The sequence below is a fragment of the Cannabis sativa genome, chromosome 2, assembly GCF_029168945.1.
Source record: "Cannabis sativa cultivar Pink pepper isolate KNU-18-1 chromosome 2, ASM2916894v1, whole genome shotgun sequence".
Taxonomy (NCBI): domain Eukaryota; kingdom Viridiplantae; phylum Streptophyta; class Magnoliopsida; order Rosales; family Cannabaceae; genus Cannabis; species Cannabis sativa.
In genome coordinates, this window is record NC_083602.1 from 1338131 (window position 1) to 1354937 (window position 16807).

Below are 16807 nucleotides of genomic sequence, written 5' to 3' on the forward strand. Positions count from 1 at the left end.
TTATTTTCACCTCTTTAATCACTATAATATAATAGTAATTAATAGACTCAATAACCAAAGGAAACCCCTTGGTTTGACTCTCTGGTGTTTGTGCTTGAATTTTGAACTTTGATTATGTTAAATTATAAATGTGGTATTAACATAACATCTGTTCTATGGTTCTGTTATTATCATACTCAGATGTATGTATAACTCCTAATAATGGTCACTTTCTTGACCCTTTTTCATCATGGTGGATTAGGCAAAGGTGCAATTCATTACTTTAATATTTACTAACATATATTGTTATATAAGAAAATGCCTAATTAATTTTTTCAACTACTAAAAATAAAATAAGTCTACCATTATTTTAATACATGCTTTCATTTTAGGGTGTTATAAATAATAATAATTAAAAACAAAAGTTATAGTATATGAATTTCAATATAGCACACATACCCAATAAAATTAAAAGAGAGAAAACATTTAAACATATGAAAAATAAAAAAAAAAAAAAAAAAAGTAAATTAATCAAACATTGAGAGAGAAAAGAAGAAAAGAAGAAGAAGACCCTCTGACTTCTCAAAGGATAAGGAAGAAGTAGAAGAAAAATGAGGCTTTTCACACCAATTTATAGTTAGCAGTTTTTTATATTATTTATTAAATTAAAATATATGGGATTTTATATTAAATTACACCAATAGCGATCAATATAACACCTCTTGTGGTATTTTTCTTTTCAAACACACCTAATATATAATATATTTTCCTTAAATTTTATTTAGATAGGTACACACAAACGCTAATAAATATATATGTATATGGATATTGTCAAATACTTACGTGTAAGAGCTTTCACTATCTAACTACCTACCTACCACTTTCATGTGCTAGTGTGTATATACACAAACATATATATATATATATATATATATATAATATGAATTCACAAGTCAAACATCTGTTGCTAAGGTTTACTTTAATAAATATCATCATTAACAATGTTATTACAATGATATATCAAAAATTTTCAGATCAAAGTTGATCTATTAATGCTAGTTATGTAAATATAAAACTTGCATTAATAAGGTACGTTCACTAATTTCTCTTGAGTATTTACATATATATATAATATATATTGATCTGGTTTGACCTTGATCATTTTGTGGCTCTGTTTCCATTAAATTCACTCAAAATTAATATATTTTTTTCACTAGTTATTAAATCTTTCTATATTTTTATTTTGGATTTTGAAATTCATGTTCTTGTTCTTATTCAGATTGCAGTTATTCCCCTTCTCTTATATGATGATTTTAGCCATTATAATCACTTGAAGCAGAGAAAACTAATAATATATATGGAGTTGGTTTCTTTTATGGTTACCTTATTAGTTGTTTTGAGTCTTTTTTCTCTGTCTAGAACAACTTTTGCTGTGGTTGATACCATTAGAGAATCTGATATTATGAGAGATAATAACAACACAGCTTTATTGGTATCCAAAGAAGGAATGTTTGGATTGGGATTCTTTACTCCATCAACTAGTTCATCAAAGAATCGTTACCTGGGAATTTGGTACAACAACATTACTGGTAACCAAACTGTTGTTTGGGTTGCAAACCGATGTGAACCGATCAAGGATTCATCTGGCTCGTTGAGTATAAATGACAAAGGAGATCTTGTGCTTTTTTCTGGACAGAGTAATAACAGAGTGGTTGTTTGGTCTACAAACTCGTCGAAACAAGCTCGGGAACCACTTGTTCAGCTCTTGGATAATGGTAACTTGGTTTTGAGAGATGAGAAAGATGCAAACACAACAAATTTTTTATGGGAAAGCTTTGATTATCCTACTGATACAATGTTACCAGGAATGAAATTGGGATGGGACTTGAGAAGAGGTTTAAATAGGCGATTATCGTCGTGGAAGAGCTCTGATGATCCTTGTCATGGAGATTTCACTTATGGGATTGAGCTTGATGAACCAAACCATACATTTCCTCAACTATTTATTCGTAATGGTTCTTCGATTTTGTATCGCGAAGGGCCATGGAGAGGAGTTAGTTTTGGGGGAACTTCGAATCATGTATCAGTTTCTTGGGAAAGCTCTAATTATGAATTTGAGCACAATGAGGATGAAATTTACTTCACTTACAATGTTGAAAATGAGTACTCGTTGATCTCAAGAATTTTTTTGAGCCAAGCAATTGATTACATGAGATGGGTAGAAGAACAAGAAGTATGGGAATCTTATTACAGAATTCCAGGAGACATATGTGACAATTATGGTACTTGTGGAGCTAATTCTAAATGTATCATAGTGGATGATCATCCAATTTGCCAATGTTTAGAAGGTTTCGAGCCAAAGAATAAAAATAATTTGTCACAAGGATGTATGAGGAACAGTTTTGTGAGCTGTAATGATAAAGAAAAAGATATGTTTTACTTAAATTCTGAGTTGAAAGTGCCTGAAACTAAGTATACTTGGGCAAGTAAAAGTATGAAGCATGATGAATGCAATGCTTAATGCTTAAGCAATTGCTCTTGTACAGCTTATGGTTATAATTCCAATTTAGATGGTAGTAAATCCGAATTAGCTATTGGAACTGAGTGTGTATTATGGTTCGGGGATTTATTTGATACTCGAAATAGCAAGGGTACTTATGGCCGACAACAAAATGTTTATCTTCGAATACCATTTTCGACAACAGGTACAGATTAGTACAGATTTAAAATGCTATCTATATCCAGGGCCGGCCCTGAGTTGAAATGGGCCCCTAAAATGGGTGGGCCCTAAAAGCGGGCTTAGCCCGCTTATACCTAGGGTCGGCCCTGTCTATACCCATATTAAGTTAACATATGTGTTCTGTTTTGTTTTCGCCTTTCTCAGCTCCAAAAGAAACAAGTGTTGGTGATAATGGTAATGGTAATTCCAAGGTGAAGAAAGTAGTGATAATTGTAGCTGTCATTCTCTTTGTTGGATTAGTTTTGATTGGCTATTACATTTACAGAAGGAGATACATTAATGGTAAGAGTTTCTACTCTACCCTTTACTTCATTTTTGTCATACAACACTTTTGGCTTGAAATTGTTTTGATTTGAACAGAACAGAGCATTTGGTTTTGTAAAGTTTAAGTGCATAGTTACTAAATTTTCACTACTGAGATAACATTAATATTTTGATTTTGACACTCATAAATTATTTAAAATTTCTTGAAAAATTGTTGGACACCCCATGAACTACATTATTACACAACATACAATTATATAATTGATGACAGTTTGGTTGTGTTGATTTTTATTGATCAAATTTAAGTTTAAAGTAACAAATAAGTACAAAGTATCTTATAACATTGTGAACACTATTTTTACAAGATTTTATAAAGAGGGTTTTTTTATTATTTCCAACGTTTTAATCTTCACAGCCACTAATAATTTTTGTGAGAGGAAGCAAAGTGAAGATGATGATATGGAGCTTCCATTATTCAACATAAACACAATTAGTACTGCCACTAATAATTTTTCAGAGGCTAATAAGCTTGGAGAGGGTGGTTTTGGACCTGTATACAAAGTAAGATTATCTCTGATTTACTTGCTTCATAACATTCTCTTTTCTTTTTACAAATTATGGATATTTTCATTGTGGTGTAATAGGGTACCTTGGAAGGAGGTACAGAATTTGCTGTGAAGAGTCTATCAATGAACTCTGGACAAGGAGTCAATGAGTTCAAAAATGAAATTAAACTAATTGCTAAGCTTCAACATCGGAATCTTGTCAAGATATTTGGTTATTGTACTCATAAAGAAATGAAGCTATTAATTTATGAGTACATGTCCAACAAAAGTCTTGACTATTTTATTTTTGGTAACACTCTTATAACAATTGTGATGTTAAATTTTGTAAAATTTGTCAATTTTGTTCTAATAAAAGAAAAACATTAACATTTGCAGATGAAAGTCGAAGCATACTATTAGATTGGCCTAAGCGCTTCCAGATTGTATGTGGAATTGCTAAGGGGCTTCTCTATCTTCATCACGATTCAAGATTGAGAATTATACATCGGGATCTCAAAGCAAGTAATGTGTTACTTGATAAAGATATGAATCCGAAAATTGCAGACTTTGGCTTGGCTAGAACTTTTGGTGGAGACCAAATAGAAGGAAAGACACGCATAGTAGTAGGAACCTAGTAAGTCATCTTTAAAAAACAAACACAGTTTCTTTAATATTCATAATCTAAAAAAAAAAATATTATGTAAATGCAGTGGTTATATGGCGCCAGAATATGCCTTTAATGGCCTATTCTCAATAAAATCTGATGTATTTAGTTTTGGCGCGTTGATCCTAGAAATTGTAAGTGGGAGAAAAAGTAGATCCTTTTATGATGAATATAGTAGTCTCAATCTCATTGGATTGGTAAGTTTTACATACGAAAAATACTTAATTAATGTCACATTAATAGCGAAATTTGTATTTATATTTATGTTTTATTTAACATTTTGTTAGGCATGGAATTTGATGAGGGAAGGCAATGAATTTAAGCTTATTGAGAAGTGCTTACTAAAAGATCCGAATGAAAACATGGAAGAAGCGTTGCGTTGCATCCACATTGGCCTTTTGTGTGTGCAACAAATGCCTATTGATAGGCCTGATATGTCTTCTGTCGTTCTAATGTTGAGTGGTGAGAGGTTGTTGCCTCAACCCAAACCGCCAGCCTATTGGAATAGCACATATTCTTCGGATGCAGATTATTCGTCCTCTAAGCGGCCCCAATCAGGCAATGTAAGCATGACAGTTGTCGAGGCGCGATAGAGAATTCATACAACAAATCACAAATTTTTATGTAAATTTTCAGGCTTTAGCATCATTTCAATTGTATAGTTGGAGCTTTCCTTAATTATAATGATCCATTATTAGATTTATTGCCTACTATTGTTATCTATGAATTTGGTACAACAACATTCCAGTTCACACTCTTGTTTGAGTCACAAACCAATGTAACTTGATCAAGGGCTCATCTGGCTCCTTGTTGTTTGGTCTACAAACTCATCGAAACGAACCCGAGAAGCGTTGGTTGAGTTGTTGGATGATGGTAACTTTGTTTTGAGAGATGAGAATAAAGAAAACTATTTGTAGGAAATTAGGATACTTTGTTTTTTTTTTCGTTAAGCTCAATTGTTGGTAGTGTTGTGATGATTAACCTCTTTTGATCCATTTTCTTTGTATCTTTTGGTTTTAATAGGGAATGAGATCGACACTTGCAAAGTATTGAGTGCCAAAGCCTATCAGCCAGGTGAAATACTACAACTTTGAATGTCTACTTTGGTAACCATTGTTAGAGCTAGATGTGAATGCATAAATGGCTTCTCTATTTTTGGTTTGATGTCAACATTGAAAAAGAGAAAGGGACCACTTGTCTTAAACTAGCCCCTCCCCATTATGTATCGAGAATCATCACTTTTGGCAGAGGAAAACCGTGGTTACAAAAGTTTAATCACAACCAACACAAAAACAAACAACAAACAGTATAGTTAAAATAGCTCTATTTAGTAAAGAAGATTGTTGAATCGAACACTACGTGCAAATGTAATTACAATACACACCAAAGCACTCACACTTACAATTCTTCATTGCTCATACATGCTTTGAAACACAATTTGAACTCTTAGAACACACTTGGACTACTCTTTAAGACACTTTCTGAACACACTTTCGAACATACATTCTTAGAGCATATCCAATGGTATTTGTTTAGCCAAATTTGAGCTAAAATAGTTAAAAAGTTAAATTGAGAGCTTTTTATTTATTATTGTGACAGTCAGTAGTGATCCGTAAGGAGAAATATCGAGTAAGTTGTACAATTTCACATCGTCTGAGAAAGGTCAAGTGAAATGATTCTGAGATTGTGTAGGTAAGGAATTACACAATTGAAAATGGTTTAAATGGATTGATTGATACTCCTTATATCAACGAGGTGCATCTTGTTTTTCTGTAATCCATCACGAAAGAACTCCACAGTTAAGCGTGTGCAAATGAGAACAAAGCGAATCACTCTACTTTAATTAAGATTGATTATTTTAATAATTTTTATAATTTAAATATAATAAAATAAAGAAAAAGTAATAGTGTTTAGACCTCAACTCTATCCATTATTCTCTATCATTATCTTTGAGAACTAAGATTGGATCTCATGATTAACCGACTTTACATCTATAGTGAAAATAAATCTGGAAGGATAGAGAGAGGTGGTGAATATTTAAGAATTAATATTGCTAATGGTCACCAATTAAATTTGGAAAAAAAATTACACTTAACAAACTACTAGTAAAACTAAACATTATATTAATATGCATTGTGAATATTGAAATAATGTTGAGTTATGTCTTATTGTTGGGTAAGGACACACTTTCTTGGTCCTTTCTTATGGTTGGATTCTTGCCCATTCATTACTTTGAGGTAATATTTTAATGTTATAAATCTATTCACACTTGCATAGTAAAAAATTAAAAGCTTCCCATTGCATTAAATTGTTTAATCATTTATATGAAACAGCACAAAATTTTTAATTAATAAGAAGGAAGCCCCAGTTGACCAGTTCCAAGGATAAGGAACAAGTAGAATAAAATTGAGTCTTTTTCAAAGACTATCTAATTTATTTATTATTGAAATGAATAATGGCAACATCAGACAAAGATGATAAACTTCAAAACTATTAGAAATACTTAACACAAACAAAGATTAATTAGTAAAAAAAATTAATAATAAAAAAAAGGAAATGGCAAGGAAGTCAACTTTGAGAAAGTCTTAGATTATATAGAGCTATTTAATTTGTTTTGAACATTTTTTTTGTCTGTTATTCGAGTTCTTTTTGTTTTATGTTCGTGTTCTGCTCACTTAGGAATCCCAAGTTATTAAATATCGACGTATATTTTAATTTAATAATTATTACAAAAAAAAAATTGTTATACATTCACAAAACACCACCTTATCATTATGTTTAGATAAAGTAGTTTATTATATTAATTATTACGATCAAAATTTTTAATACAATGTATGTTGTATTATTTAATACATAACAAATAGTCTGTATTAGATTATATTATAATATTTATAAAAGATTTGGAGTCAACACCAATCTCCGACCCGAACCCGAATTCGGGACCCGAGACCCAGACCCGAACTCGGACAGGGACCCGAACCCGGACTCGGACCCGGACCCCAGACCCAGACTCAGACCCAGATCTCGGACCCGAACCTGGACCCGGACCCCAGACCTAGACCCTGAACTCGGACCCGAACCCAAACTCGGAACTTGACCTGGACCCGAACCCGGACCCAGACCAAGACCCGAATCTGGGACTTGGGACTCGGGACCTAGACTTGAGACCTATGACTTGGGAATTGGGACCCAGACCAAGACCTGGACCCGGACCCGAACCCGGACAAGAACCCGAACCGGACCGAGACCTGGACCCATACTCGGACCTGGGACCCGAGACTCGGACTCCGACCCGAACTCAGACCCCAACCCCGACCCCGACCCTGACCTGGGACCCTGACCCGAACCCAAACCCAGGACTCGGGACCCGAACCCGTAGTTGGTGTTAAGGTCGAGTGTATTGAAAATATATTATAACTTTACACGATCAAATCAATACAAGTGAATACCAAACATGGAATTGTATTAAATAATACTAATACAATACAACACAACACAACACAATCTAACACAATACAATACGGCGTACCAAACGACCACACTACATTATATAAAAAATGAGGCCTTTTAATATAGGGGTCTTGGGCCGCCGGCCCTGCTCATAGCAATACTCTTATACTACATGTACGTTAAGAAATTTCATTATTAGCATTATGTGTATATGGCTATTTGTTTTAAATTATGGTTGAATGTTTAACAACCGTTGTACATATAAATATAAGCTTTCACTGTCTACTACCTACTTAGTACCAACCACTTGCATTTTTCCAGTGTTAATATTTCCTTTTCTTTTAGAATTCACACAACAAAGATCTGTTTCTTTGTTGACTTTAATTAATAGCATCATTAACAACATTCATACAAACATAAATCCACAACACACACACCCTGCATTAACAAGGTATATTCTTAATATTGTGTTTGCATAAGTTGTTGTAAACATAACACTTCTGCACTTTCTTTCTATATATATTGAATCTTTCTATATTTCTGTTTTGGCTATTGAAATTCATGTTCTTGTTCTTACTCAGATTGAAGTTATTCCCTTTCTCTGGTATGATGTTTTTAGGCATTATGATCACTTGAATGAAGCAGAGAAAATAAATGGTTCATATCATCATAAACTAGAAAGATTAATCATATAATTATGGAGTTTCTTTCTTTTCTGGTTACCTTAGTTGTTTTGAGAGTTTTTTCTCAATTTACAACAACTTTAGCTGTGGTTGATACCCTTAGACCACCCGAAATCATGAGAGATAGTAACAACACAGCTTTATTGGTATCCAAAGAAGGAATGTTTGGATTGGGATTCTTTACTCCAACAGCTAATTCATCAAAGAATCGTTATTTGGGAATTTGGTACAACAACATTACAGGTAACCAAACTGTTGTTTGGGTTGCAAACCGATGTGAACCGATCAAGGATTCATCTGGCTCGTTGAGTATAAACGACAAAGGAGATCTTGTGCTTTTTTCTGGACAGAGTAATAACAGAGTGCTTGTTTGGTCTTCAAACTCGTCGAAACAAGCCAAGGAACCACTAGTTCAGCTCTTGGATAATGGTAACTTGGTTTTGAGAGATGAGAAAGATGCAAACACAACAAAATATTTATGGGAAAGCTTTGATTATCCAACTGATACAATGTTACCTGGAATAAAATTGGGATGGGACTTGAGGAGAGGTCTAAATAGGCGATTATCGTCGTGGAAGAGCTCTGATGATCCTTGTCATGGAAATTACACTTATGGGATTGAGCTTGGTGAACCAAACAATACATTTCCTCAACTAATTATTCGTAATGGTTCTTCGATTTTGTATCGCGAAGGGCCATGGAGAGGTGTAAGTTTCAGTGGACCAGCTAATTTTGTAAAAGTTGCTTGGCAAATGTCTGATTACATATTTGTGGAAAATGATGATGAAATTTACTTCACTTACAATACTCAAATTAAGTCATTGATCTCAAGAATTTTTCTTAGCCAAGCAATTGATTACATGAAATGGACAGAAGCACAAGAAATTTGGGAATCTTATTACAAAATTCCACTTGACCAATGTGACAATTATGGAACATGTAAAGCTAATGCTAAATGTATCATGGTTGATAACAAACCAGTATGTCAATGTTTAGAAGGTTATGAACCGAAAAAACGAAAGAATTTGTTTGAAGGATGTGTGAGGAACAGTGTTGTGAATTGTCAAGATCCAGAGAAAGATGTGTTCCATTTAACTTCCGAGTTGAAAGTACCCGAAACTAAATATGCTTGGGCTAATAAAAGTATGAACCTTGGTGAATGCAATGCTAAATGCTTAAGTAACTGCTCTTGTACTGCTTATGGTTACAATTCCAATTTGGATGGGAATAATTCTGATTTAGGTATTGGCACTGAGTGTGTCCTCTTGTTTGGAGATTTGTTCGATACTCGAAATAACAAAGATATTTATGGAAGAGAACAAAATGTGTATCTTCGAATACCATTTTCGACATCAGGTACATACTAGTGTAGATTTAAAATGTTGCATTTTATTTGTGGGGTTTATATTACACTTAACAGCTACCAAGTCTTAATTTTGTCCTAGGATTTTGGGATCGAATTGAGTAAATTATGGATTTCTATTTCCCTTTATTTTGCTTTTCTCAGATCTTAAAGGAACAAATAATGTGTCCAAGGTGAAGATAGCAGTGATAATTGTAGCTGTCATTGTCTTCATTGGATTAGTTTTGATTGGCTATTACATTTGCAGAAGGAGATACATTAACGGTAACAGTCTCAACCCTTTACTTCATTTTGTCATTAACGATAACTGACTGTTAAGTAGGGTCGGCCCTGGAAATATATAAGCCTAAGGGTCATGAGATTCAAACCCGTGACATTGTATAATATGTCATACACCCTAACTAACTAAGTTATGAATATTTGTTGTTTACAATACATTTAATTTTACTTAAATAAAAGCTTAATGGAGATTTTTAATTGTTAATTTTGGGCCCCCGAAAAATATGGGCCCTAGGCACGGACCTAACCTGTCTATACATTGGGTCGGCCCTGTCGTTAAGGATGGTTATGTTAGTTAATAATAGGATTAATGCAGATTAATGAGTTTGCTTATAATTGTTCCTTCCATGTTTTCTATCTTCTTTTATATAAAAATTTTTCTGCATTTTTTATATACAAAATAGTGCATTGCACTCCTACTTGTTTCAATATTATACAGTTGGAGATTCTTGTAATTACATTATACACTGTCATTTAAATAAGAATATTGTTACAACTAATTCATGTATTGAAAATACTAAAACTACATATTGATTGTGAACATGGTAAAGAGATAGATTTTGACATTGTTTGTACAAGGAGTGTTTTCTTATTACTTCAAGGTTTTAATCTTCACAGCCCCAAATATTTTCTATGAGAGAAATGAAAGCCAAAATGATGAAATGGAGCTTCCATTATTCTACATAAATACAATTAGGACTGCCACTAATAATTTTTCAGATGATAATAAGTTGGGCCAGGGTGGTTTTGGACCTGTATACAAAGTAAGATTCTCTCTCATTTACCTATTTCAGAACATTCTTTTTTCTTTTTTTTTTACCAATTATGGATATTGTCATTGTGATGTAATAGGGTACCTTGGAAGGAGGTACAGAAATTGCTGTGAAGAGTCTATCAATGAATTCTGGACAAGGAGTCAATGAGTTCAAAAATGAAATTGAACTAATTGCTAAGCTTCAACATCGAAATCTTGTAAAGATATTTGGTTATTGTACTCATAGAGAAATGAAGCTATTAATTTATGAGTACATGTCGAACAAAAGCCTTGACTATTTCATTTTTGGTAACACTCTTTCACCATTCTTTTAACACTCTTTCACCATTCTTTTAACACATTTAATGTTCTATTGTGTAAAATTTGCCAATTTTGTTCAAATAAAAGTAAACACTAACATTTGCAGATGAAAGTCGAAGCATACTATTAGAATGGCCTAAGCGCTTCCAGATTATATGCGGAATTGCTAAGGGCATTCTCTATCTTCATCATGATTCAAGATTGAGAATTGTACATCGAGATCTCAAAGCTAGTAATGTGTTACTTGATGATGACATGAATCCCAAAATTTCGGACTTTGGCTTGGCTAGAACTTTTGGTGGTGACCAAATAGAAGGAAACACACACAGAGTAGTAGGAACCTAGTAAGTCATCTTCAAAACTCCTTTTTCTTTTGAAGAATTTGCAGCGAAACCCTCTTATGTTTTAATTTTTATACACTTAAGCCGCTTATCTCTTTTCGGCAGCGAAACCCCTTTAAGTTTATTTTTCTTTGCAAATTTAAGGTGTCAATTAAATATTACCGTTAAATATTAACTGGATTACTACTGTATCAACTTTGAGGTTTTACTGTTACATATAGTGTATACAGTGGTCATCCAGTTGATATTTAACAGTAATATTTAACTAGTGTGTTAAATTTGCAAAGAAAAATAAACTTAAGGGGATTTTGCCGCAAAAAAATAAAGATAAGAGGGTTAAATATATAAAAATTAAAACATAAGAGCGTTTCGCCCCAAATTACTCTTTTTTTCTTCTAATATATGTTTATTGTATACTAATAAATATTATGATGCAAATGTAGTGGTTATATGGCTCCAGAATATGCCTCTGATGGCATATTCTCAATAAAGTCCGATGTATTCAGTTTTGGCATATTGATCCTAGAAATTGTAAGTGGGAGAAAAAGTAGATCCCTTTATGAAGAAAATAGTCCTCTCAATCTCGTTGGATATGTAAGTGCACATACAAAAATACTTAATGAATGTTACATCAATAACGAATGTTATCTATTTATTTATGTTCTATTTAATATTTGTTAGGCATGGACTTTGATGAAGGAAGGCAGTGAAATTAAGCTTATTGAGAAGTGTTTACTAAAAGATCCAAATGACAACATGGAAGAAGCTTTGCGTTGCATACACATTGGTCTCTTGTGTGTGCAACAAATGCCTACTGATAGACCTGATATGTCTTCTGTTGTTTTGATGTTGAGTGGTGAGAAAGCGTTGCCTCATCCCAAACCACCAGCCTATTTCAATAGCACATACTCTTCGGATGCAGATTATTCCTCCTCTAATCGGCCCCAATCATGTAATGTAAGCATGACAGCTATCGAGGGGCGATAGAGAATTCATACAACAAATCATAAATATTCATGTAAATTTTGAAAGCTTTAGCATCATTTTATTTGTTGTGTATTTGGTTTAAACCTAGATGAGTATGGTTCCTTATTGGATCCCTAGAATATGCTAATTATGACAATAAGGGTCCATTTGGTATACGTTGTATAGTATTGTGTTGAGTTGTATTGTATTTTATACTATCTATTCACTCACCATTCTACTCAGTCTGGTCTTTTCAATCTTCACATTTTCATCATTTTTATTTTTATTTTTCAGAGCTCAGGATTCATCAGTAGCTAGTGGCATTCACCCACCCTTGTAGATTTCATATCTATTGCTTTGTGAATGGTTTTTGTGTCTAATTGCTTAATCCATTTACTTTATATATAAATATATATATATATATATATATATATTTATTGAACTAATGACCAACTATTAGAAGTTGCATGTTTAAAAATTAGGAATGGTTTAATTTTCACTTAGCTTTTGGTTCATAAATTTAGTATCTTTTCTTATGTTTAGATGAGTTTCCTATTACTGCAGTTGCTAATAATGGTAAGTGGAAATGGAGTATTGTATCTTTGAGCTAAGTTTTTAATTAGTATGAACATATATATACTTATGAAATTGGCCAAATTATCTTCAAATAAATTGGGGAACTTAGAAACTTTTGTACAAGATTGTAGAAATAGTGGTCTGAATGTTATGTGATATATATCTCCCATATGGAATAGTGTTTGTAAACTCCAATTTTTGATAAGCTTGGTTTATCTTTGTGTAGTTATATATAACAGCATTATGATGTTGTTTGTATCAATGGTCTGCAAATTTAGCTTCTGCAGATTTGTTCAACATTCACATTTGCTTACTCCATTGCTTTTTGTTGTAACAAATTTCCATTACCAACAGTATTTGTATAATTAACTCCATAGCTTAGTTTGATTAAATGGAACATATTGTTGGCACCATAATGAGCTAGAAAATTAAGGGAACAACTTTTGCTGTGTTTGACACCATTACAACTTTGGTGTCTAGAGAAGGAGTTTTCGAACTGGGATTCTTTTCTCCAACAGGTAGTTCATCAAAGAATCGTTATTTGGGAATTTTGTATAAGAAAATCTCAGTTCAAACTGTTGTTTGGGTGGGAAACCGTTGTGAACCTATCACCGATTTATCTCGATCTTTGACTATAGACGACACAGGAAATCTTGTGTTGTTTTCAGGACAGAATGATTACAATAAGAGAGTGCTTGTTTGGTCTACAAACTCGTCGAAACAAGCTCGGGAACCACTAGTTCAGCTGTTGGATAATGGTAACTTGGTTTTGAGAGATGAGATGGGACTTGAGGAGAGGTCTCAAATGGCCTCAATTTGACCCCTGTCATGGAGATTTTACTTATGGGATTGAGCTTGTCAAATTTGTGTACAGACACTTATATGCTGAAGAAGTTTACTACATATACAGTGTGAAAAATAAATCAATGATCATTGTGCCTACTATGGAATTTGTGGAGCTAATTCAGAATGTGTTGGTACAATATGCCAATGTTTAAAAGGGTTTAAGCCAAAGCATAATGAAAACAGGTCAGAAGGGTGTGTGAGAAAAAGTCCTCTGAGCTGTGATGACAAAGAGAATGATGTGTTCCTTGACTTTTCTCATTCAAAATTTCCTGGCATTGCTCAATATTCTTGGGTGAATGAGAGTATGAATTTAGAGGAATGTAGGGATAAATGCTTGAGCAGTTGTACTTGTATGGCTTTTTCTATTGATGTAGGAGACCCGAGATGCTTCCTCTGGTTCGGTGATCTGTTTGATATTCGGTAATTTTGAATTAATTACTTTTTAATATTAAATTATTTAATATTTATTAAAAAATATTATTTTTTCACATAACTAACAACAAATGAAACAAATTATTGTTGTTTTATATCTCCAACAAAAAATGAAAATAAACTAAATAACAAATAATAAATTCAAAAAAAAAAATACATCTAGAAAAAAATGTTAAATGTATATATAATTTTGGATCATTTATTACATGCCAATCAACATCAAATCCGCCTATCTTCAAATTTTGGCCAGTACCATCATGAACTAGAAAAATGAATGTGGTATTAATTATATCTTGTTTATCTTTTATTTTCATAAGAATTTTTTTCTATTTAGAACAACTTTTGCTATAATTGATACCATTTTTTCTTACCATTTAATTATTATTGAGTCAATGGTGTCTGCATATTTATCATTGAGTCAGTCAAATGTGGGGTTATGATTAAGAGAGTTCACTCCCAATTGTATTTTTTTCCACACACTTTGATCACAACACTTACCTAGCTACCCCAATAGCATTAACTCCATTACTATCTCTCTTGACTTATATCATTCCTAAGTTTGATCATATTCTTGGCACCATCATTATGAACTAGAAAATTAATAATGGAGTTCCTTTCTTTTCTTGTTATTTGTTAGGCTATTTTTAGCCTATGTTTTGGATCCAATTTATGTGCGTTTTTAGCTGTGTTGGGACGGAATTACGCTTGTTTTCTATGTTTTCAGGTTCTTTGGAATAAAAGAGGTCTCGGGTGCAGAAATTCGTTAAAAGACGTGCTGAGCCGAAGAAAACTCAATTTTTGAGCAATTGTGCATATCTGGCCGCGGCTAAACACAACTTGGCCGCGGCTAGATCTCGAAGTTTAGCAAGGCGTCAGTCGCCGCGGCGATGAAGAGGCTAGCCGCGGCGAGTTACGAGATACAGAGAGCACCCAAATTTGGCGATTTCTAGCCGCGGCGAGAGGAAGCTTGGCCGCGGCGAGATCCCGTACGGACCAGGGGCATTTTCGTCCATCGAACCCTAAATTTCAATTATAAATAGAAAACTGCGATTGGAAGTCTGAGAGAGCGATTGGGAACCCTAAAACACAGCTAAGAGCGGCAGGAAGAGCATAGAGATTCAAGTGAAGATCCAGAATTCATCCACCAACAGTTCTTTTCTTTATTCCTCTTTAATTTATTTATGTTGAATATTGCTATAGGAATGGTTATGGATTTATTTCTGAACTAAATTTCCCATTTAGGGAGGATGATGATTGTTGTTTAATGTTTTGCCTAGTTAATGTTTAATTACCATTCCTCAATTCTTGTGTGTGAAATTATCTTAATTTGTGTTTAATTTCATGTTTAAGATTGATCACCTTGTGCATGCTTTATGATCTCAATTCAAAATCTGAAAAGTGAGAATTGAGAATGCTAAAATTAAGATAATCAATGTTCTATGTGAAACGAAAGTATTTGCATGACTTATGTGACGAGTAGATTATTGCTTAATGCTGATTTCATGTTAGTTTAGTTAAGGAATTAATTAGATAACATGTGATTTAGAATCTAGAAGATCTGAAAGGAGCTAGGTTATTTCATAATCTGTCATTCACTGCGAGAATAGGATAGTAATTAATCATTAACGATTTGGGTAAACAACAACAGGATTCTCCTCCCTATTGTCTCATCTTGCTCAACTTTAAATTGTGTTATTAAGTTTTCTGAATTTCTTTCATATTTCACTGTTTTTAAATCATAATTGCTTTCGATTTACCGAATAGAATCATAAGTATAATTTAGTGGTACTTAATCCAATTCCCTGTGGGATCGACCTCACCTATGTGAGATTTACTACTTGATTGCGTATACTTGCGTAGTGTTTAAAATTATAGCAACAAGTTTTTGGCGCCGTTGCCGGGGAATTGTTAAAGATTAATATTACATAAAATTATACTAACTTCTAATTTGGTATATTTTTTCTCTTGCTGATTTTTCTAACCTTTTTCTTGCAATCTTTTCTTGATTTATTTCAGGAATCCTAAGTGCATGCGCCGTCAAGGACAAACAGTCATATTACCAGTTGATCCTGAAATTGAGAAAACTTGCAGGAGGAATCGAAAGAACAAGAGGCAAGAAAGAGTTTCAGCAACTGCTGAAACATCAGAGATCATGGCTGCGAATGTGAACAATAATGCTGGAAACAATGGTGGTAATAACGGTAATAATGGAGGTGCCGTGGAAGATCAAGCTAATGGCCGTAGCTTGAGAGATTACATTCTCCCTACTCTGACGGGAGTGCAGTCATGTATCAGGCCACCGGCAGTGGATGCAAACAATTTCGAGATTAAGCCTGCCATCCTTCAAATGGTGCGATCTTCGGTTCGGTTGGTGGTCTCCCTTCTGAAGATCCTAATTTGCATCTCTCTAACTTCATGGAACTTTGTGAAACTTTTAAGGTTAATGGAGTTAGCGATGATGCCATTCGACTGAGGTTGTTTCCATTCTCGCTCAGAGAACGAGCCAAGAGTTGGTTGAATTCTTTGCCACCTAATTCTATTGCTACATGGAATGATCTGGCAACAAAATTCTTGTCAAAGTTCTTTCCTCCAGCTAAGTCTGCA

The 16807-nt window shown here is 33.5% G+C and overlaps 2 protein-coding genes across 3 annotated transcripts; both read left to right on the forward strand.

Annotated features, from left to right (window-relative positions):
- The first annotated feature begins 930 nt into the window (after positions 1 to 930).
- Positions 931 to 5113, forward strand: LOC115718445 (G-type lectin S-receptor-like serine/threonine-protein kinase At4g27290). Its single transcript, XM_061109769.1, is given in 8 exon segments — positions 931 to 1068; positions 1259 to 2684; positions 2864 to 3001; positions 3399 to 3544; positions 3628 to 3838; positions 3925 to 4162; positions 4239 to 4389; positions 4480 to 5113. Coding segments are annotated over 7 exon segments (2538 nt in total). The 5' UTR covers positions 931 to 1068; positions 1259 to 1336; the 3' UTR covers positions 4786 to 5113.
- A 2600-nt stretch (positions 5114 to 7713) lies between these two features.
- LOC115720021 (G-type lectin S-receptor-like serine/threonine-protein kinase At4g27290) lies at positions 7714 to 12591 on the forward strand. 2 transcript variants are annotated; one of them, XM_061109767.1, is made up of 8 exons: positions 7714 to 8093; positions 8224 to 9681; positions 9833 to 9952; positions 10586 to 10731; positions 10820 to 11030; positions 11149 to 11386; positions 11827 to 11977; positions 12065 to 12591. In XM_061109767.1, exons 2-8 carry the CDS (start codon positions 8340 to 8342, stop codon positions 12368 to 12370), a joined length of 2514 nt encoding a protein of 837 aa, XP_060965750.1. In that variant the 5' UTR covers positions 7714 to 8093; positions 8224 to 8339; the 3' UTR covers positions 12371 to 12591. The 2 variants fall into 2 exon arrangements, with proteins under 2 accessions (XP_060965750.1, XP_060965751.1); XM_061109768.1 differs by having other exon boundaries at positions 8088 to 9681.
- The last annotated feature ends 4216 nt before the right edge of the window (positions 12592 to 16807 follow it).

What these genes read in the sequence shown, in the direction of transcription:
- LOC115720021 (XM_061109767.1), top strand. Translation starts at nt 8,340, where the DNA reads ATGGAGTTTCTTTCTTTTCTGGTTACCTTAGTTGTTTTGAGAGTTTTT. An exon ending in GTTTTGGACCTGTATACAAA is followed by an intron (nt 10,732 to 10,819) that starts GTAAGATTCTCT and finishes GTGATGTAATAG; the next exon opens with GGTACCTTGGAAGGAGGTAC. An exon ending in CCTTGACTATTTCATTTTTG is followed by an intron (nt 11,031 to 11,148) that starts GTAACACTCTTT and finishes TAACATTTGCAG; the next exon opens with ATGAAAGTCGAAGCATACTA.